Below are 22,794 nucleotides of genomic sequence, written 5' to 3'. Positions count from 1 at the left end.
ATCTTTCCAACCCAGATTTTAAAATATTTTTGAAAACATCTTAAAAGTTATTTATGAAAAAAGCTTTTTCAAAATAACTTTAAAAAAGGTTCAAAAACTTTTGAAACACTTTGAACATAATTTTGACTATGAAAATATCTATCATTATTGTTGGTACAATAATTAAGGAGGTCCTAGATTTTTTTTTATATATGCCAAAGGGGAGGGGTGAAGAAGAATTTAAGTTAGAAATTCTAATTCTTTAATTTATCATAAGCCATTAAATGATTAATCTAATTTAAATATATTATCAAATATAAAAAAGAGAGATTTTGGTGTAATCAACTTTTAGAATTTTGATGATTTATTTGAGCAATATATTATCTTGTAGGAAGTTGGACTGGACAAAAACTTAGAAAACCGGAGCACGATTAGAAATCAGGCAAAGTTGGTGCCAACTAAAGTGGTCCAAGCAACTAGACCATGTTTGATGACACAAGTTGGTCCGAGTAATCAAAATAGATTTGTGCAACCAAAAGTTGACTTTATCATGCTTGAGTTGTTGGATCATTGAATGAAGTTTAACCAAAATCTAATGCTCAAAACAAACTTGATCCAGAGTCGAAGAGGATCGAGTTTACAGTTGAATCAGCGGTAGTCTAGGCACCCAAAAGAGCGTCTAGGCGATTGGACAAATACCGATCAAGCTCTATAAAAGGAGAGTCAAGATACTTGCTTCAAATATCAACTACAATCCATTCTCTCTCATTCAATGCTTGAAAGTGCTCCAAAGCTTTGTCTGAGTGATCCAGAAAGTGCCAGGACGAGTGTCTTTGAGAGTTGTAAACCAAATAAAATATCTGATTTATTCTTGTCTTATTTTATTTATTTATGTTATCCACTGCGTACTAATATGATAGATAAAAAGGATAAAAAATAAAATAAAAAGACATGGGAGCTATTCACTCCCTACCTCTCTAGGGTCGATTTGGTCCTATAACATTGAACCAGTAAATTAAAATTTAGCTACAATAATAACAAAAAGAAATTATACATGAAAATTAGGATTTTTATTTGATCTTCTTGCGTAGAAACAATAAAGACTAGAGAAGCATGAACTCATACAATACTACCCTCCACGAATGCTTTTCAACTTGCGCTCGTGTAAAGTGACACCAAGGAAATTATACATGAAAATTATACAATCTTCTTGCTTTTTATATGTAGAAACTATGCTTCTTGATCTTTAAATATATAAATATATATATACTATAAGCTCCATGAATGATTTTCAACTGGAGCTCATATAAAGTGATGCCAAGGAAGCATAAACTCCATTTTCCCGATCAATCAAGGTTTCGTGCCTGCCTTTCTCAACAATGCTGCCATTCTTCAGAACTGCAATTGTATTAGCTCCCCTTATCGTCGATAGGCGATGCGCCACGATCAATGTTGTTCTACCGACCATAGCACAATCTAATGCTTCTTGTACTACATGTTCTGACTCGGCATCTAGAGCGCTTGTTGCCTCATCTAGTAGCAAAATCTTAGGTTGCTTCAAAATGGCACGAGCAATTGCAACGCGTTGTTTTTGGCCACCAGAAAGTTGGATGCCTCTTTCTCCTACTGATGTATCATATCCTTGAGGCAAACCTGATACAAAGTGATGTGCATTGGCTATTTCTGCAGCTGCAACAATCTCTTCTTCTGTTACATCTCCTTCCTTGCCGTATGCTATGTTGGCTCGGATTGTGTCATTGAATAATACCGGCTCTTGGCTAACCAAGCCCATTTGTTGCCTTAGCCATTTTACTTTAAGCTTCTTGATATCCATTCCATCAAATGAAATAATCCCAGAATCTGGGTCATAAAACCTCTCCAACAGTGCAATTGCTGTTGATTTTCCACAACCGCTCTCCCCGACAAGCGCAACAGTCTGAGAGACAGAAAGAGAGAGACGAACGATATAACATTTTAACAAACAATAGTAAACTATAGGTAATTAAAACTTTACTATACCTTTCCTGAACTAATAGTCAAGCACAAGTCTTTGAAGATTTGAACATCTGGGCGAGATGGATACTTGAACATCACGTGCCGGAACTCTATATCGCCCATTACCTTTGTTAAAATCTCGCCCTCTCCACTGCTTGAATCAATGTTGGACTTTCTATCAATGATTGAGAAAATTGAAGCAGCTGAATCTCTAGCTTTGGAGGTATCTGGTCCTAGTGCACTTGTTTGTGAAATTGCAACTGTTGCCGTTGTTAAAACGAAGAAAATCTGCCATTCCCGAATGAAATAACTAATTCAATGACAGGAAAATGAAGCAAGCAAGAAAAACTATGCATGTTGCTCACTCTGAAAACTTCATTAAATGTGGCCAAGTCCTTTTTGACGAATCTTGCTGCGGCATAAAAGCAAAGGGCATATGTGAAATAAAGCATCATGAATGAGAAACCAAAGCCTAAACCACTGACAATCCCTCGATGAATAGCATGTCTCAAGGGAGCTTCACATTTCTTTTTGAAAGTGTCCATCACCCTTCTTTCAGCAGAAAAGGAGGCAACTGTTCGTATACTGCTGATTGCAGCACTTGCCACTTGACTTGCTTCTTCATACATAGCCTGGAAACTCACATCGATTTAGTACAAGAATTAAGTTTTAGCAAGTTCTTGGTAACAGCATTTGAGGAGCTTGTAAAAGCACAACTAGCTACCTTAGCATCTGCACTGAAGCCCTTCAAGAACTTCATTTGCAAATAACCTTGTAAACCCACCAGAGGTATGACAGCGAGAATAATAAGAGCTAGCCTCCAGTTTGTGATTATAGCAATAAGAACCCCTGCTATAACTGATGATATGTTCTGCACCATCAAGGCCAAGTTATCTCCAATGAGACCTCGAACAATTGCAGCATCTACTGATAGCCTTGCACCAATTGTACCACTGCAAATGAAAAATGGTATACATGACTTAGTGTTTTGCCTTTACATTGAAAGCTAATTCTTCTAACAGAAATATCTTAAGCTATTAGGATTTGACCTTGAATTTGAAGGTTCATCAAACCAACCAATTTCTTGGTGAACAACTTTCTGAAATGACAAAGCACGGATGCGCTCAACCAACTTTCCACCCGCAATACCAAATAAGAAATATTGGAATGACACAGAAAGGAGAGAAACGAGGCCCAACATCATGTACATCAATGCCCAAAATCTAGCATCCTTTCGAAGTTCATGTGCTGGTTCAAAGAATGTCTTTATGGAACTAGAAATGAGAATTCCAAAGACTGGGAAGACTACTCCATACACTGATGCTGCAATGGATCCCCAAATCAGAATTGGTGTCTCTGGCTTGTTGAGATAAGCAAGTCTCCTGATGGGGATGTTCTTGTGAAGCTTAGCATGACCAGCCTGCCTTTCCTTATCTTCCTCTACCATAGAATTTCCATCTTGTACATCAACAGAGCCAGGCAGACCAAATCCTAAAGTAAAAGTGTGACGACTGCTCCCACCAAGTGAGGAACCTCTGCTAAATGATCTGTTGAGGGATATCCGTCCAAAGGATGCACTATTAGATTTTGTAGCATCAATCTTTGGTCCACGGCTTTCATTCTCAGTTGAATTCACTTTTTCTTGGCGAATCTCTTGTAAATGTATGAGTTGAGAGTAAGCACCATTACAATCTTTTATTAAAGTTGAATGAGAACCTGCTCAAGTGAGTTTGTCAAACAAAACCAATGTCAACAGACATTTTAGTTCAAACCTGCAGAGAAAAATTGAGGATGTTTCCAAGAATTGAACCTTGTTCTACAACTTTTCCTTCATGCAGAACAGTTATGGTGTCAGCATTCCTCACAGTGCTCAAGCGATGTGCTACGATTATTGTAGTTCTTTCTGACATGACCCTACTTAATGCCTCTTGAACTATTCTCTCAGATTCTGTATCTAAAGCACTTGTTGCTTCATCAAGTAACAAGATCTTGGGATCTTTGAGGATTGCTCTGGCAATTGCTATCCGTTGTTTTTGTCCACCAGAGAGCTGTGTTCCATGCTCACCAACTGCTGTATCCAGACCCTGTGTGCAAGAAGAAGAGCTGGTCATAAATTCAAAATAGCATAATAAGGGAAGATTATGTTGCATCAACATGAAAAATAAAATGAATTTTGCTGAAATCTTGTTCATTCAGTTAAATTGCATACATTGGGGAACTTGTCAATGAATCTTGCAGCATTAGCAAGCTCACTTGCTCTTTTTATTTCTTCAAGTGTTGCATTTTCCTTCCCATAGGCAATATTCTCCTTGATAGTTGTTGTGAACAAAACAGGCTCCTGGCTTACTAATCCAATTTTTTCTCGTATATGTCGGAGTCTCATGGTCTTCAGGTTGATGCCATCTATCAGCACTTCACCTGCTTGAGGATCATAGAATCTCTCTATGAGACTAATCACAGTGGATTTCCCAGATCCACTTTCTCCAACTATGGCCATTGAGGTTCCACTCGGAACACACAATGACAATCCATTAAATACCAGTTGCTTGGGCCTCGTTGGATAGCTGAAGTACACATCTTTCAGTTCAATCTTGCCCTTAACATCTTCCAAGATGATTCCGCTTGAATTGTTAGGATCAATTTCAGGTTTCCTTTTGATTGTCTCAAACATTCTGTAAGCTGCAGCTCTACCAGCTGCAAATGCACTGATACATGGCGACGTCTCACCCAAAGACCTGTTAGAAAATCATAGAAAACTTAATGCAGATAGATAAAGATGTGTTCATGCTCTTCAATGATGAGAAAACATTCTATCAAGCTTACATTCCGCTGACCATAATTACAATCATCACATTGATCACCACTCCACCATTATAACCTTTGTCTATGATCAGTTTGGCGCCATACCAAGTAGCTAGCGCGTAGCTGAAAAACACAACCAATACAAGAATGCCATGCCCCAAGCCAGAAGCTAAACCTTCCTGAACAGAAGATCTATATGCAGTTTTTATGCACTTCTTGTATAGTTCAACTGAGCGTTCTTCACCAGTGAATGAGACAACCTTGAGCATAACATAGAAAGGATTTAGCTTCAGGGATGGGATAGGATTTTGAGATGCATCATTAATAAGCAAACTTAGGCATGTACTTACGGTTCTGATGCACCCAATGGTCTGGTCCACAATATTAGCTGCTTCAGAATATGCCACTTGCCCATGGCTGGACAAGTTTGTTATCATCCATGACAAGGCTACGCCACCAATGATAATACAAGGCAAACAAGAAAGCATAACAAGTGTTAGAAGCCATCCTTTCACAAATGCAATGATGAAGCCACCAACAAAAGTGGACATGAGTTGTATGAACTTCCCAACCTGGATTCAAAAAGACGATAGAGTTAATGACAGATTTTATTAAAAAGATAAATCAGTTGAATCAGGGCCAAATCAGGAGACAACATGGCACTGGATGTTCAGCAATAGATTCAATTTAGTGTTAAAGATATCATTCAAACTAAGATTTTCTCATGTTACACCTGTTTCAGATATCTGTGTTTCTATTAGTTATTTAGGGAATTAAAATTGCAAAGTCTTATGTATGCATCTCACCTTTTCACCAATAGCATCTTGAATGAATAATGTGTCTCCAGACATTCTCTGTATTGCTTCTCCGGTAGTCATTTCCTTATCAAAGAAGGCTATATCCTGTTTAAGTATAGTTTCCAGGTATACTGCTCTTATTCGTGCAGCTTGTCTTTCTCCAGTCACCATCCAGAATGAGACCTCTATAGTCAATAGATTAAAGAATCAACAGAAAGAAATTAGACATCTGTTTGGCTTTTAGAAAATTTCATAAACAACTTGAACAACCAAGTTAACACCCATCTTGTACTGTTTTAGACGAATATTACTCTAATACTGAATTAAAAAGATAAATTGCAATAATACATATAGCATTGCAACATACTACATAATGATAAATTATATATTTTAGCAATGTTGTAGGGTTAAAGCATATTGATGGATGTTCATCACGTTACACAACAGTAAAAGACCCATAAAAATGAAATGCTAAGGAACGAAACTCTGATTTGCTTTATAAAATGACCACTCAGAGTAACACAACTTTTACCAAAAGTTCCCTTAAGGGGTTTAACAAAGATTTGCGAGATAACTTGGAAATTTGAGACTTTCTAAGAACATTTGACAAAGATAGAAAATGCAAAACACCAGTTCGGTGTTTAGAGACTTTTTATGGTGCAATGTTATTGATTGGAGTGGATTTGACAAGTTGTTCAAACTTTAAAAAGAGAAAATATTCTCCAGTATGATGTTCTTAACTTCCATCAAACTGAAGATATAGCATCATACTAAAATTTGAATAAAAAAATGAAATAACATATTGTGTGAAAATGCATAGGAAAAGAGAGAAAATGATTTCAGTATGTACTATCTTTGATTCAAGGTCCATTTGTTTCATGGAAAATAAATTGTCTGTGTAAAGATTTTTTGGTAAAAAAATTTCATAGAAACTATTTCCCAAAAATATTTTCCTATATCTGACTTTTGTAGGGTGTGGGGTGGTAATCAAGGACGAACATTGTAGGTTTGTGACAATATCTCCATGAGCTTTGGTGCACAAGGGAGACCATACTTTCTGCAGCTGATAGACTAGAGCACGTTGGAGTTTATGTTATCCATGCAATAGGAACAATCAGGCAAGCATAGCAGACACAATCTCATAAATTGCACAAATGCAAGCCTCAACCTCAAAGAGCCACACAAGGATAGAAAACCTGTAAAAGTCAGTCCCGAATAAGGAAGGGCCTTAGGTGTTGCAATATAGGTGGGGCAAAAGACTAGCCTATTTTGAGTTTTAAGCGTAAGCCATTTTCGCCAGAACAAGCTCTATTTTCTTTTCACTAGAAAATATTCTTCGTCACGCAAATCATCAAAAATAATATTTCCTTGGAAAACATTTTCTGCTCTTAAAAGAGGAGAAAATTATCTTGAAAGAGAATGAATAAAATGTCATGTTACCTTGAGGATGATGAGAAGATATAACAACACAGACTATTTAAAATTCTAACATCTACTTGATAAAAGAAGATACTTAAAGAATCATAGTGACTCACCTACCCTTTATACAACATTTGCTTTAATAGATTCAATTATTTTAACTATAGAATCAATTTGGCATCTTTAACTGTGTCCAAATCGCCAATCTATTCTCTTATTTTATCATCTAAGGAGTTACACCTAATTGCTTCAATTAAAATACACACTATCAACTTTTAGTGAGATGCTTCAAACTAATTTAAAATTATAATGAAAAACTCTAATTTCTAAATCAACATGAATAGTCTTGTCAAGTAGTTATGAACTTAATACTCATAATATAAATAAAATATGCATAAGGATTTATTACGTGATGGTTCTTATTAAAAAAGAGATCAAATGAAAGTATCGATTGTTTTAGTTATCAAAAAAAGACGAAAGGCTCCTAAAGAAAATGTTATCTAATGAGTTTGTTAGGTGTGTGTTAGACAAGTATAGATGCGAATTTCAACAATAAAAGAAGTTAAGATAGATGAACAACTAAAATAATTAAATGGTTGAATAGATTCTTACGTAGAAGGGCAGCTATTGCTGTTCCGAGACCCAAATATACAAACTTCAAAACCACCTGAAAAATTATAATCACTTAATAAAGCATAATAATAAAACATTTCATATTCCAAGAGTAAGTCTAGCATGAATGGGAAAGAGACATATGACCAAGATATTGAAGGATAAACATAGATCCATTTGTTTGATTATTTATTTCCCTCCCTTAAACAAGTTGGTGCAACAGCTTGGAAACAATTCGCTCAATCATCCTTGAACAATAAAAGAAAACATAGTTGTTTTAACTGTTCAATTATTAAAGGAGGGTTTATATTCATGTCGGATTCAAAAATTAAAGTTTCAAGTCATATCTCATGACTCAAGTTTGGCTCAATGTAGTGTCTAGTTGGTCAAGCAAACCAAAGTTGATCCAAAATCGATTTTGGTTTGTTTCATAGGGAAGTGAGTAAAAAACTTGGTCTTGAGGTACTTTGAGCAGTTTGGGCCTATTATAGCACCGCGTGGCTCTTCTTTTCCCTCACAATTCATCTTACCAACCTGTTCTTCACCTTCACCATCTGGCTAATCAACTCTAACTCCCTTAAGCCCCCTCTTCATCACCTTTTTCTAGTGAGATTTTCTCTTCTCCTCATGCTTTCCTAGCTCTAGCTGATGGCCATCCTAGAATTTCTTGCATCTGAGCAGTCGCCCATTTTAGTCACACCATCTTTTTCAACATGGTCAGCATAGGTGTTGGATTCTCTTTGGTTTAGTTCTCTCCCAATATTTTTTTTCTTACCTTTAACCTAGCTGACCTAACCTCTTTCTATTGGCAGCAAACAAGGTTAATTTCAGCAACAACTTTTTCAAATGCAGTGTAAGAGGAAATTTTCTCTTTTGGCTAGGTAAACTCTTCATTGATGCTTGTTTTGCATGGAATTGTTAGTCTTAAGGGTGCCTTTTGCATCCTAGCTTAAATTTAGAGAGTTTCAAGGTTGTTAGATGTCTCTTTGTTGGATTTTAAGGACTGTTTGTGTCAGGGTAGCATAAAGGATGGGAAATTCAGCATGTTCCAGGCTTAGGTAAGGTCGTGTCAAGTTATTTTACAGAGGTTTTAACCAAGTTGGGTAAATTCCCCTTGAGCCTCTTGAATAATTCTTTATGATGCATGTGTAGTATTATGAAAATGGATCAAATCATAAACTTCATAAATGCTGAAATTTTAAAAATATGATGAGAATTTATGGGAATCAAAAGAGGAATCCATGTTTGTTGAAATTTTTTGATTTAACAATATCAATTGGTATTTTGGAGAAAAAAGGGGCTATATGGGAGTAAAAAGAATGATGAGATACCTTCTCGGGATTTGTTGATCATCATGAATCTTGGTCTAATTATGAAATATGAATTGAGACATATAACTATACTAAGTTTAAGTGGAATCATAAGTTGAACATGGGATTTGGTCAAAACATAGAATTAAGGAATGATATATTGGTGCAATCTTGCTCCAAATATCATTTGATTTTAATGTTTGGCTAAATGAGTTTAAGTTAGGCAATGTTGATGATCTAACATATGTGAATTGAGTAAATAGGAAAGTCTAGGTTTGAAGTCTTGGCAAATGGTGAAGTCTTGGAGGTACGGCCTTTTGGCAAAAGGAAGACTTAGCATGACGAAGCCGATGGAAACATCTCAAGCAAGTGCAAGGATGAGGAACCCTGGGCTCGAAAGCATCTAAAAAGGGCACAAGGCTTGTGGAAGATGTTTGAAGGCATGAGTCTAGGCTAAGGGATGAAAAAGGAAGCTGACAGGTGAGTTTCAGCTTCATCAGTCGACTGGGATGATACTAGTCGACTGGTGTCCTGGTCCAAAACACACAGAAAGATCTATCGAGTGAAACAGCAGAGACCAGTCGACTGATCAATCGACTGGGTGAGTCCCAGTCGACTGATATTCAAACGTTGGGGCTGGCGGCTAAAGAAATGATGCAATCTACATAGCTGTTGGAGACCACCAGTCGACTGGTCCTGAGACAGTCGACCAGTATCGCTAAAATATAAAAAGAAGGATTCAAGCTTGGAGACACAAGAGTTTTCACTTTCTCATCTTTATAAGATCTTCAAGCTCTATCAAGCCCTGAAACTCTTCCTCCAAACTTCTCTTTACATTTGTAAGAGGAAGAGATCAAGTGTTAAGGTTTCTCCACCTTCAAAGTTGTTTTGAGAAGGAGAAAGCTCATAGTGAAGAGTTTTTGGTGGTGTGTGTGGATCCTTGGATTAGTCACCTCGAGGAGGTGGATACCAAGTAAATCAAGAAGTTAACATTGCTTTTATTGTTTTTTATCTTATTTTTGTTCTTGTCTTGTGCTTCCGTTAACATATTATAGGCAAGATCAAAAAGTAGCTATTCACCCCTCCCCCTCTAGCAAATGCAACGGTCCCAACATAATATTCCTCGAACTCACTAAGTAGGCAAATAACCCACTCAAGTTTACTTTCTTACTATTTTAAGATGTTCCCCACAATGGAGCCCTCTCTCTCGTTCCTAGTATATATAACTGTTTATATCAGCATGTTATTGGTCGTAGTCATTCCTCAGATAGTTTTATACAATGAAAGTCCCTCTCGCATTACCGTCACATTTGTTCATTAATGCATGTATTTAAGTTGTTATGATGTGATGTTTTATGTTATCTTATGCATTGGATATATCTATTTGTGTGTTAATTCTTGAGCTTGTGCAGTACAATATATATGTATAAGAAAGGATTAAGTTTATCCTAACAAAACATAAATATATTTAGAAAATAATCTAGTTTAATATTATTAGGATATTTTGGACTAGTTCTATTCTGTGTCTTTTCTTCTTTTTTTCATAAACCATTTGTTTTATGCCCATACAATATATTTGTACTCTCGTCCTATTTCCTTTAGCCTCAAAGCTCACAAGATGTAGATGATTCTTGAGTGGTTGTTAAGATGGTTTCCAAGTGTCTGTAGTTATATACTAATGTATTTGTGTTTACTTGTAATGGTTGTGTATCATGGACTTAACATGTGGTCGGTTTTGGTTTGTGATTATTTTTGAGTTTCCTTTAAATGGATTATTTCCTTTTCCAAAATCAAGATAGGTATTTAAGTTTTCTTTGTGAGATTTTGCACTATGAATGGTGTTGATTTTATTGAATAGGATTGTAGTTGTTTTATGATGGTAGGGATATCATTAATGGTTATTCTAATGATCAGTGGTTATGAACTTATGATATGATGGATGTAATGTGTTTTGTTTCATATGATATAATTGTTGATTTATATCGAAATACATAAATTGTATATATGGGAAACTCTGTCAAAATTTCCTGCAAAATAATAAAACATTTTTTGCGACAAGATTGCTACAACAAATAAGAACCTTGTCCCATTTACCCTGTTGCAAATGATAATGTTGATTAGGGAATAAAAACACAACTTTTATCATTAGCATATATACCAACTCCTTAACATATATTTAACATGTTCTATAGAGTTAAGATATTTTAAGTAAGATGAGAGCACTATTTAACGAGCTAATCAATTATGCATTGTTTGGTTCAAAACAAATACCATAGATTTATTTTTCAAATAATATTTACCTTTAAGTATTAGATCAATAGGGTATTGTGTAGTGGGTTTAGTTCAGCACTAGTAATTCTAGGATTAGGGTTTTCTTATGACTCTATATATACACATGCAGTGGCTATCTGATGAAGCATTACAATATTTTTCTAATCCCAAGTGCTATATGGTATTAGAGCTAACCATTTAGGCTAGAGTTTTCTATAAGAGATATTTCCCTTAGGTGCCTCTCTTGGTTGTAGTGGTTGCTTGTGGTTTCCCCTTATGTCTCAGTCTTATTCTTCCCATCCTCTCCATTTCTCTATAATCACTCTACTTGTAACCTCAAGCACCTCGGTGTGAAGTCCCCAACTGCCAAAGCCTCTTTTCACACAACACCTCCATTTTCAGGCCACACACCCACATGTAACTAGCCAAACTACCTCCACAACTGCATGTGTGAAAAGCCAACAATCAACTCACTTGAAAAAAATCACGTATCTAGAGTATATTATATGCTTACAAGTGATGCCTATAGCAAGGGAATCCATGTGACCTCTTCTTGTAAGACATCCTATGACACTTCATACTATGACACTTCATATGACTAGATTTACTACAACAAGCAACTAGTGCTTCCTTCAAATGAGCGACACCGCCATGCCTTGAACTCGTAATTATTCCTCTTGCTCCAACCTCCAGATTCATCCTCTCTCACTACCATTGTCACTATAGCACCTTTGTGAATATCCCAGCCATGGCCTTGGTGGAGCTTGGCTAAAGGATTACCAACATCAACAGTTAACCCACTAGACAACATCAAAAGGTCCTCACAAGCTGTGTTGCATCCTCTCTAGTTTTGTGTTTCTATTTTTGTGCTCCGATGTTAGATTGAGAACCAATCTTCTTCTCCGATAACTCTTCTCCTCAATTATATCAGCACAAGCCTACCCTCATGCTCACCATCATTGCAAGTTAATATGCCTCCATCCTTGATGCTGCCTCATGATCTCCTACTTTGTATGACCTATTGGCAAGCTCGATTTGCTCATCAATGCCTACAACAATGATTCTCTAACCTCAATCGGAGTCCACTCAAGATTATGAGAACTTTCTCCTCTTTTGATTGGCCTTATCACCCTCAGGAGCAACAAGAGATTCCATAAGAGGGTATTCAAGGCATCTTCAAATTGAGAATTGGCTAATAGATCTATCCTTTTGAGTTTTGTCAGCTTTAGGTGACCTCATCTTATCTTTCAATTTTAATAGCACTCATCAACTCTCTTCCTCATTTTCATCATGCGCCTCTTCTTTTAGTAGAACTTATCAACCATCTTCTTCGCTTTCAACACGTTCCTTCTCTTCCTCTCCAACAACTTTGTGGTTCTCATCTTGTATCATATCTCTTTGTTGTCCAATTTGCAAATGCATAGTCTTCTTTGCCTAATTCTGACATAGTATTTGATGTCAAAAATGCATTTCAAAAAAGCACTTTGTAGTTAAGTGAGTAGTCTAAAAGTAAATTAGTGTTTGGTAAAATAATGATAATAAAGGGATAGTCCGGTGCATGAAGCTCATATCAATGTGGGGTCCTACCCTGCATTGCTAGATGTTATTTTTGTGACTCAACCTCATGACTATAAAGTCACACGACAACAATTTTATCATTGCATCAAAAAATAATTATAATGATATACACTATTAATTAAAATTTATAATAATTAAAAATATATACCTCAACATATGAACTTTTCATTCATATGGAATATAATAAAACATCAATGTATAAATAACTACCATTTTAAAATATATATAGCTTAATGATTGAATAATTATTTTATTAGAAAAAGTACAATATTATTTTATGTTCATAAAAAACTCCAAAAATACTATTTGGTGATCCCAACAAATATTTACTTAACTTAAAGATTATAATATTTTTTTATAATAACACCAAAAAATTATTTATTAATTATATTTAATATTTCATACTATATAAACAATATTGTTAATTTAATAGAATTTTAATGTTAACTTTTTTTTGCATTTAATCATTATGATTAAATTAATCATAATGAAATTATTTGACAAGTCAAAATGCTAATTCTAACTAATTATACTTAAATAATAAATGCTATAATTTGTTGAATAATTTTTTAAAAATATTTTATTTTTTAATTTGATTTACAATTATTAGCTATAAGTAATAACTTGTGTTTGTTTAATTTTGTGTTGAAAAAATTATCGATTTGGAAGAAGCATATCTCCTTTTGGAATCTCGTCTTTACTTGTAATTCAAATCTATTTGAATGTTATATATGTGCCACATGAAAGTACAGTCGTGCTAACGGCAACCACTGAAGGTGAGCAGGACTCGTTGGATTTTCAACAACAAGCAACTCGATCAATTGCCGCAACACCAGGAACCTCCACTACAACCTCTGTATAGAGTAGTTCCAAGGCGGCTAGCTCTAACGGCAAAACCTCCACTTCCTCATCGGAGACCACAAGTCATGCACGCAAAGGCGGAAGCAGTCAAGCTACTACTTTGACGTCAACAACAAGCAATGGTACTGATGGGCGGTCCACACCAAGGCAGAGGGCAAGGCAACTACGGGTTCGAGCAGCCTGCACATGCAACCGATGAAGATAGCCTCTTGGAATATAAGAGGCTTTCACAAGGCCCTTAAACAGAGGGGGGGGGGGGGGGGGGGTCCAACACCTCAAAAACAAAAGGCATCAATGTAATGACACTACTAGAAACTAAACTCAACCATGGTGCATTGAGCAGTATTTCGCAACAATAATTCCCAGGTATGGGTATGGTGCATAATTTTCTCTTTTCTGACTGTAGGCACATTCTCCTCCTTTGGGACAAATAGCTTGCGAACTTAGAAGTGTTGGAGACAACCAACCAACTCATCTGATGCATTATTATTGGGCATCGGATACTTGTCACCTTCGCATACAACCTTCACTCCATCATCACCCGGCGACTGCTATGGCAATCGCTAGAGGAGCTTAGAGGTGGTGTTGTTGAGCCTTGGCTGATTATGGGTGACTTCAATGCCTTGCTCTTAGTTAAGGACAAAGTTGGCAGGTAACCAGTCACCAACTATGAGCTACAGGATTTCGAGCACTTTGTGCATAATCGAGCGATGGTGGATCTACAAAGCATTGGTTGCCATTTGACTTGGACCAATAGTACGGTCTCATGCAAACTTGATTGTGCTTTGGTTAACTCACACTAGTTAATGGCAGTTTTCAATGGCTACGTTGAATTCCTTCCCTCCAACCATTCATACTGCACAGTCACCTTACTTGGATGTTTATCCAACCATTCATACTGCACAGTCACCCTTACTTGAAGGTGTACAATAAAGGCCAAAGCCTTTCAAGTTCTTTAACATGTGGGCACTTCACCTAGAATATCAAAATTTAGTGTCAGAAGATTGGGCGGCCCCAATTTTCGATACCAATCAGTACATTCTGAAAGGCAAGATAAACTGGCTAAAAGCAAAGTTACGGGCACTAAATCAGCAACACTTCTATCATATATCACAGCAAGCGCCGCGGGTTAAGGAAGCGTTGGAGGGAGCCCAAGGATGCAATATTACAAGGGGGAAGACCTCCTGCTAACTATGAGCAAATGCGGGGCCGTGCAACAATGCTTGTGGAAGCAGAGAAATCTTTCTACCAACATCGAGCCAAATGTACCTTCTTGAAGGAAGAGGATAAATGCACCAAGTTCTATCACGATCTCATAAAGAGGAACAACAAGCGCAACTCCATTGTGGCCATCACTAAGGCATCGGGTGAGCACACCACTAGTCTTGAAGAGGTTGCTATAGAATTTGTAAGACACTTCCATAACTTGCTAGGCCAAGCGGCGAACTGCACGCCATTAGACCATGTACGATTGACAGGGCAACGGTTAATGGAGTCCCAGCGACAAGAGCTCATCAGACCAGCCTTATTGGAGGAAATCAAGACTACAATATTTGATATTGGTAGCAACAAGACACCAAGCCCGAACGGATACGGGGCAAAGTTCTTCACCACATCATGGGACACAATTGGGCTAGATTTTCAACGTGCAGTGCACGAGTTCTTCCTGATAGGGAGGCTGCTCAAGCAATGGAATCACACGCTCATAGCTCTGGTTTCAAAATCTAAGCCTAATAATTTCATATTACCACCCAATCTCCTATTACATGGTTGTGTACAAAACCCAAGCCAAAATCCTAGCCAACAGACTAGGCATGGTTATAGATAGTTTACTTGACCCACTACAAGCCTCTTTCATTCGAGATCGATCCATAGTGGAGAACATACATTTGGTGCAGGAACTACTGCGGAAGTATATCTAGAAAAGAATCTCCCCATGATGTATGCTTAAGGTGTACCTTCAAAAAACCTTGACACCGTGGATTAGCGTTTCTTGCAAGCAACACTTACTGGTTTTGGTTTTCCCCAACAGTTCTGCGAATAGATCGCCGAATGCATTATCACAGTTTCATACTCTGTTAGCCTTAATGGTGGGTTGTATAGGTACTTCCTCGGGCAACGTGGCCTTCGACAAGGTAATCCATTGTTCCATCTACTTTTTGGTTTATGCTTAGAAGTGTTCTCAAGATCCTTAAAGGAAACATCGAAGCAGTCTGGATTCCATTTTTATCCTGTGTGTGTAGACATCAGCATCACACACTTGGCATATTTAGATGATTTGTTGTTATTTACAAGGGGAGATGAGTCCACCATTGCACTAATAGCAAGTTGTTTAGAAGATTTCAGTGCAACTGCAGGGCTACAGGCCAACCTGCTCAAATCTAGCCTATATTGTGCAGGAGTCAATATCTGAGCCAAAGAAACATTACTGTAGCTCACAGGTTTTCGACAGGGAGCTTTTCCATTTTGATACCTTAGAATACCGCTAGCCACCGAGAAGCTCTGTATCAATAACTACATGGTCTCATTGATGCAGTGGTGCGCAAGATGATAGTTTGGCCAAAGCACACACTGTCCTGTGCGGACAAACTGGAGTTAGTTAAGACGGTGCTCTAAGGTGGAGTGTTTTTGGCTCTCCATCCTTCCCATCCTGAGTGGTGTCATCGACAAGCTTTATGACATTTGCAGATCTTTTGTATGGTCCACAAAGCATCCACCAATTTCCTGAGCCACCATATGTCTACCGAAAGAGGAAGGAGGCTACTGGAGTACGTGACTTGTATGCATGAAACTTTGCTTTATTATGTCGAGCTTTTTGGAACATTCAGCACAAAAAGGACTCTTTATGGGTGTGATGGGTGCACCACTAGTATCTTAAGAATACATATATTTAGTTGTTGTGGCAAGCCAAAGCCACAGATTTACCATTGATCAAGAGGCTACTGCAGTTGTGAGACCAAATCATGTAGCAATCCGGAGGGCAGAGCGGTGCCAACATGGCCCTTACGGGCTGGTATATTTCAGAGAAACAAAGTATGGCCAAGGCCTACTATTTCTTTCAACCAAAAGGGACCAAACAAGTCTGGGTCAATACTGTGTGGAAGAAGTATATCCTACTGAAGCACAGATTTACATTCTAGTTGTTTGTTAATGGTTGACTACGAACAAAGGATCAGCTGCCATATGAGGCATGCAAATTTGCCCACTATGCCAGCATGCCGATGAATTGAGGGACCACCTCTTCTTCCAATGCCCAATCAGTATGGATTTATGGACAAAAGTGAAGTGGTGGTTAGGCATCCGACAAATCTGCCCAACATCCCGAGGCTATTACGCACCGTCCAAGCAAATTTTGAGGCAACGAGCGCTTGACCAAAGCACGATTTTTAGCAATCTTATGTATGATATATCTTTTGTGGCAAACTAGAAATATGTGATAATATAAGGGTGATGTGCCTCGTGTCGATAGACTGTTTGCTAAAGTGCAAACATATGTCTACCATTTTATAGACATCTGATCATGTACAACAATTTTTGATTTTATAATATTTACCGTTCACCAAAAAAGAAAGAAATGGTTGTTCTATTTTCTTTGTAACTTACAAAAAAAAGGAATAAACTGATAGGAAAGTTATGTAAGGAATGCACTGTATCCAAACACAATTTATGGAAAGGTTTAAAATACCATTGTATTAAAGTTAAATTTCAGTATTGTGATTATTGATATTTAACATGCTTGACAGTATTTTGATATCAACTCAAACAAGTTTTAGTCTAATAACCCCCTTCCACTTAACTTGTATACCACTAAATATAAATCTTTACCAATTTTAAAGTAAATTGAATTAAAGTGTTTGAACAAGTTATAAAATATAACAACCATCTCAACTAATGATTATAATTGCCTACTACTAAAACGAGTGTCATGCATTCGATGAGACGTTGATTCTTACAAATGATTATAAGTATCTAATTCCAAAATGAGTGTCTTGCTTTGAATGAAACATTGCTTCTTAGATTAATCCCATAATTTTCCACAACATATTAAATAATGCTATTAGGGTAACTAGTATTGGAATTAAGTTCCCTATATGCTCATAAGTATGTAATAATTAACCACTAGGAAATGTTACTTGATAGCTTATTTCTTTTGGTATCAGAGCTTGTTACGAGGGATGTTACTTGTAGCTTAAAAACCCTTAAGGTTGGGGTATGAAAGGAAGATTGTTCGGGTATTATTTACTTCCTGCATAAACTATCTATTTAATTCTTACTAAGAACTGATGGTATTAAGGCTAAGGAGGCTGTTGTAAGACCAAGGGCACACCTATGTGAGTGTAACTCGGAGAGGAACTGCCCTGCTTCTTAGTTTGAATTATGGTTTATGGTACAATAATTCTCGAATAATCAACCTGGAATACCTTAACCTTACTCCTACCTCAAACTAGTTAACTAATAACCTTGCTGTAACCAAATTCATCAAGTGTCAAACCACTAACAAAGCAGGCGGCTTGAGCGGAGATCTTGCTCCACGAACTTGAAGCATGGGTGACTTCATGGGCAATTACGTCATCACAAGGAACACCCAATCGTACCGAGACGCAGTTAATGCTACTGAGCCAATTGAATCCCCTGCTCTTGGATTCATAAGGCCAAGTGAATTCCAAGGCCCTGCCTTTGGAAACTCTGCTATTATCAGACCCGTGCAAGTCAATATTCCTATGCAACCTACAGAAGTAAACAGTAGAAGCCTCATGGATGGCAGAATATCTTTAAGCTTCAGTAACTACACGGCCGCACAAATAGCAAGGCCCTCTTCTTACAACAGCGGCAAGAAACAGTCCAGGGTCTTCACAACAAACCATTTATGAGCAAAGGCCACCAAATGTCAGGTTCAGAAGGGAGAACAACAACGAATTATGGACACTACCATCAGCTTAGCAACAAGGAGGAGCTATCTTTGTGATTCTAGAACAATTAGGTATGTTCCACGATGTCTTTTCCAGATGGGAATCAATAACAAAGAATCATGTGTCAAGTCAAGGATTCACTGATCCAAAGGATAAAATAGAATACATGAAAAATCTCTTGGGAGAGATTGAGAAACTAGCATGGATACAATGGAGGATGAATTATCCTACTGAATACGATGCTCTGGTAAATATAGCTGATGGGAGAGAAGGAACTCAGAATGTCTTATCTCAAATGAGAAGAATATTTTCTTCAGAGGATCCTGCACAGGGATCAACAGTTCTGCAGGATGCAGCGTATAGAGACCTAGAAAAATTATCCTGTGACAATGTAAAGAATATAGTCCAGTATATGAATGACTACATGAGGCTACATCCAAGACCAGGTAGACTCTATACAGGACCAGAACTCTCTGAAAAATTCTGGCTCAAGATGCCTGGAGATCTGGGTAACCGGATAAAGGCAGCGTTTGACGAAAAATACTCCGGTCTGACAGTTGGAGTATTCCCCAGAATCTTATTTGCTTATAAATTCTTAGAGCAAGAATGCAAAGATGCGACATTTAGAAGATCTCTGAAGAATTTATCATTCTGCAGCCAAATCCCTAATCCTCAAATACTACAAAAATCATAAGAGATATGGAATTAGGCGCAACAAAACATATAAAGGAAAACACATGAATCCCATGCGAGGTTGAAAGGCGTAAGCATTTAATTCGAAATAAGAAATGTAAATTCTATTTGTATGGGCAGGAAAGACACTTTGCGAGGGAATGCTCTAACGAGAAAAGAAATATCAAGAGGGTTGCCATGTTTGAGCAACTAGACATCCCTGAAGACTATGATATCTTATTAGTCCAAGAAGGGGAAGCCCAAAGCGATGCAATCTTTAGCATTTCTGAAGGGGAAGAGGACCATGAAGAATTAAACAGGTCTATCCAAACCCTTAGTTTTTCAAATGAAGTCATATTAATGCTTGGGTAGATAGATGGAGGTTACTGCCCGCAGGTAAAGGTAACAGAAGCTCAATTGAACTGCCTTCATAATTGGTGTCATAATGAAGACATATACCCTCCACAACCTAGCAATTGCACATGCTGCAAAAGAAGCACAATAAAGAGGGCAAGGATTCATTGCCCTGACTGTTTGATCACAGCTTGCAACTTTTGCGGGCTATATTACTTTAACAAAGATGTACCAATGGCACCAGCTGCACTTGCCCCATTCTTTCCTCAAAATTTAATATATAAGCAACAATATTATATATCTTGGTGCCAAGGTGAGATAGACAGGCTGCAAAAAGAGGTTGCTTACTATAAAGCTCAATATGAAGAACTACTAATGGAAAAGGAGCTAAGACAAGAATTCCAGACACTGGAAAAGGGGAAGGAAGTAATAAATGACGACACTACAGAAGCTATAAATATCTTATACGAAGAAACTACAAGCCAACTGGCGGCTGCTCAAGAAGCAAAAGGACCAAGGTTAGTGAAAAATATGCTTTACAACCTAACTGTGGAAATAGAAATTCCAGGGATTTCAAAATTTTCACTAAAGGCAATCCTGGACATCGGCGCGACATGTTGTGTGGATCAAAAATCTGTGCCGAAGGAAGCTCTCGAGGACAATACCTTTATTGTTCAATTTAGTGACATCAATTCACAACAAACTGCCAGAATGAAACTAAAGCAAGGATGTTCATTAGCAAAAATATTTTCAGGATTCCTTACACTTACAATTTCCCTGTGGTCCTCGGAGACAACATCCAGATGATCATCGGATGTAATTTTATCAGAGCTATGCATGGTGGCGTCCGTATTGAGGGCAATGTGATAACTTTTTATAAAAATCTGACTACTATTAATACTTTACCCTCAGTTACCATAGCAGCAGCAATCAAAGAGCTAGATCTAGAGGAGGAAGAATATATCCAGATCAGGGAAATGGTTCATTATTCAACTGGGCAATCTATACAAAAATTCAAAGATCAGTTTGGGCCTCTACTTCGAGAAATGAAAGATCAAGGATTTATTAGAGAAAATCCTCTCTAGCACTGGTTAAAAAATCAGATCCTGTGACATCTTGATATCAAGAATCCTGATATGATTATTGAAGACAGGCCTTTGAAGCATTTAATCCCACAACAAAAGGAGGCCTTCACCAAGCATATAAAGGCTTTAATGGAATTGGGAGTTATAAGGCCTAATAAGAGCAGGCATCACACTACAACGATTATTGTTAATTCGGGAAATACGGTGGATACAAAAACTGGAAAAGAAATCAAAGGTAAAGAAAGAATGGTTTTCAACTACAAACGACTCAATGATTTAATGAATAAAGATTAGTACAGCTTACTCAGAATCAACACCATTCTTCGCAAGGTCAGTAATAGTCAAATCTATTCTAAATTTGATTTAAAAAGTGGATTTCACCAGGTAGCCATGCACCCAGAATCTATTAAATGGATGATCTTCTGGGGTCCTGATGGTTTGTATGAATGACTAGTTATACCTTTTGGATTGAAGAACGCTCCTGCTATCTTCCAAAGAAAAATGGGCAACTGCTTCAGAGGCACAGAAGATTTTATAGCAGTCTACATAGATGATATTCTGGTATTCTCATGAAACGAAGAAGAACATGCGCAACATTTGAAAATTATGCTGAATATATGCCAGAAGCACGGGCTAGTTCTGAGCCCAACAAAAATGAAGATTGCGGTGTAGGAGATAGAATTTCTTGGGGCAGTACTAGGAAATAGAAAAATCAAGTTACAGCCCCACATCATTAAAAAAATTTTAGAATTCAAGGATAAAGAGCTGATGTCTAAACAAGGCATGAGGTCATGGCTTGAGCTTCTCAACTATGCAAGGAATTATATTCCTAATTTGGGGAAATTATTAAGCCCACTTTATGCCAAGATTAGCCCAACAGGTGACAAAAGAATGAATGCTCAAGATTGGGCTTTAGTTAAGCAGATCAAATATACAGTTCAAAACCTCCCTGACCTAGAAATTCCTCTCGAAGATTGCTTCATCGTCCTTGAGGTAGACGGATGTATGGAAGGATGAGGAGGAATCTGTAAATGGAAGAAGGGCAAGTATGACCCTAAGACATCGGAAGGGGTATGTGCTTATGCTAGTGGCAAGTTCTCCCCCATTAAGTCAACAATTGACGCAGAAATTCATGCGGTGATGAACTCATTAGAAGCCCTGAAGATTTATTATCTTGATAAGAAAGAACTGACAATCCGAACTGATTGTCAGGCAATTATCAATTTCTTTGGGAAATCTTCCAACAACAAACCATCCAGAGTTCGTTGGTTAGCTTTTACGGATTATATAATTGGCACCGATATTCCCATCAATTTTGAACATATTGATGGAAAAGACAATCAATTAGCAGATGCATTATCCAGACTAATAAATTGTCTTATTGTTACAGAATGGCCGGAACAATCCCTAAGTAAATTGGAATTGGTGTCAGCAGCCCTCCAAGAGGTGACAGAGAAACTAAACTTGGAGGTTCAGGCGCAAATGACCTAGGCTCTTACGAGGATATGTACCTCGTTAGCCAGTACCAGCAACTGCTGCAAACCCCGCATCAACGAATGCAGCATGAAATTTCCCTTAGTGATGCAGATAAAATTGATCAAGAGTTGCATGAGTTACAACAGCAAGCAACTCGAGAAGCAAGCAAGGCACTTCAACAACTTAGGCTGCTACACTCCCTGAAAAGAAAGGAGTGGCAACGAAGGAGCGTCAGACAGGTACCCAGCCATAAAGCAAATGGACGAACAATTGGAAACAATTGTTCGTCTTACTGAAGACTCCTTAAGGCAGACGACATCCTTTCGGCTGTAAAGCAGGTATACTTTACAGAAGTGGTGGATCTGTAAAGAATCAAATGACTCAGCCCTGACTCAGCCCACTAAATAATGTTTAGTACTTTAGTTTATCGTTTTGGCAAGGAATAAGATCATGAGCTATAAAGTGATCTCAGTGTGTTGTAGATTCCTGATCACAAGCTGTAAAGTGATCTCAGTGTACTGTAAAGTAGATTCCTTCTTATCAAGGATGGCAAGAGCATGTAATTATGGGGCCCAATGAGCACCCAACGTCTCTACCTCCCTTCTATATAAGAGGAGCTACTACACCCTTGCAGAGACATCAAGTGACCCTTGAGCTCTACTTGGGGACTATT

General features: G+C 37.6%; 1 protein-coding gene and 2 pseudogenes across 1 annotated transcript; 2 read left to right on the top strand and 1 right to left on the bottom strand.

Annotated features, from left to right (window-relative positions):
• Positions 1 to 1,027: 1,027 nt before the first annotated feature.
• LOC141847201 (ABC transporter B family member 11-like) lies at positions 1,028 to 7,655 on the bottom strand. The gene is made up of 11 exons (XM_074735188.1): positions 7,605 to 7,655; positions 5,583 to 5,758; positions 5,127 to 5,348; positions 4,798 to 5,036; positions 4,184 to 4,709; positions 3,785 to 4,058; positions 3,024 to 3,690; positions 2,699 to 2,927; positions 2,340 to 2,606; positions 1,999 to 2,262; positions 1,028 to 1,915 (listed from the first exon to the last, which is right to left on the bottom strand). Exons 2-11 carry the CDS (start codon positions 5,742 to 5,744, stop codon positions 1,271 to 1,273), a joined length of 3,495 nt encoding a protein of 1,164 aa, XP_074591289.1. The 5' UTR covers positions 5,745 to 5,758; positions 7,605 to 7,655; the 3' UTR covers positions 1,028 to 1,270.
• A 10,513-nt stretch (positions 7,656 to 18,168) lies between these two features.
• LOC141846946 (uncharacterized) lies at positions 18,169 to 19,228 on the top strand (annotated as a pseudogene).
• A 176-nt stretch (positions 19,229 to 19,404) lies between these two features.
• LOC141846944 (uncharacterized) lies at positions 19,405 to 20,380 on the top strand (annotated as a pseudogene).
• Positions 20,381 to 22,794: the final 2,414 nt, after the last annotated feature.

Source organism: Curcuma longa, chromosome 16, assembly GCF_044706935.1.
Source record: "Curcuma longa cultivar G26 ecotype Majalengka, Jawa Barat chromosome 16, ITB_CL_G26_1.1, whole genome shotgun sequence".
Classification (NCBI taxonomy): Eukaryota; Viridiplantae; Streptophyta; class Magnoliopsida; order Zingiberales; family Zingiberaceae; genus Curcuma; species Curcuma longa.
Note: the sequence above shows the minus strand (reverse complement) of the source record. Positions and strands in the feature narration are given on the sequence as shown.

Coding starts and splice junctions, on each gene's coding strand:
- LOC141847201 (XM_074735188.1), bottom strand. CDS start 5,744: ATGGTGACTGGAGAAAGACAAGCTGCACGAATAAGAGCAGTATACCTG. Junction 5,037..5,126: donor CCATTGGGTGCATCAGAACC/GTAAGTACATGC, acceptor GTTATGCTCAAG/GTTGTCTCATTCACTGGTGA. Junction 4,710..4,797: donor GTAATTATGGTCAGCGGAAT/GTAAGCTTGATA, acceptor ATTTTCTAACAG/GTCTTTGGGTGAGACGTCGC.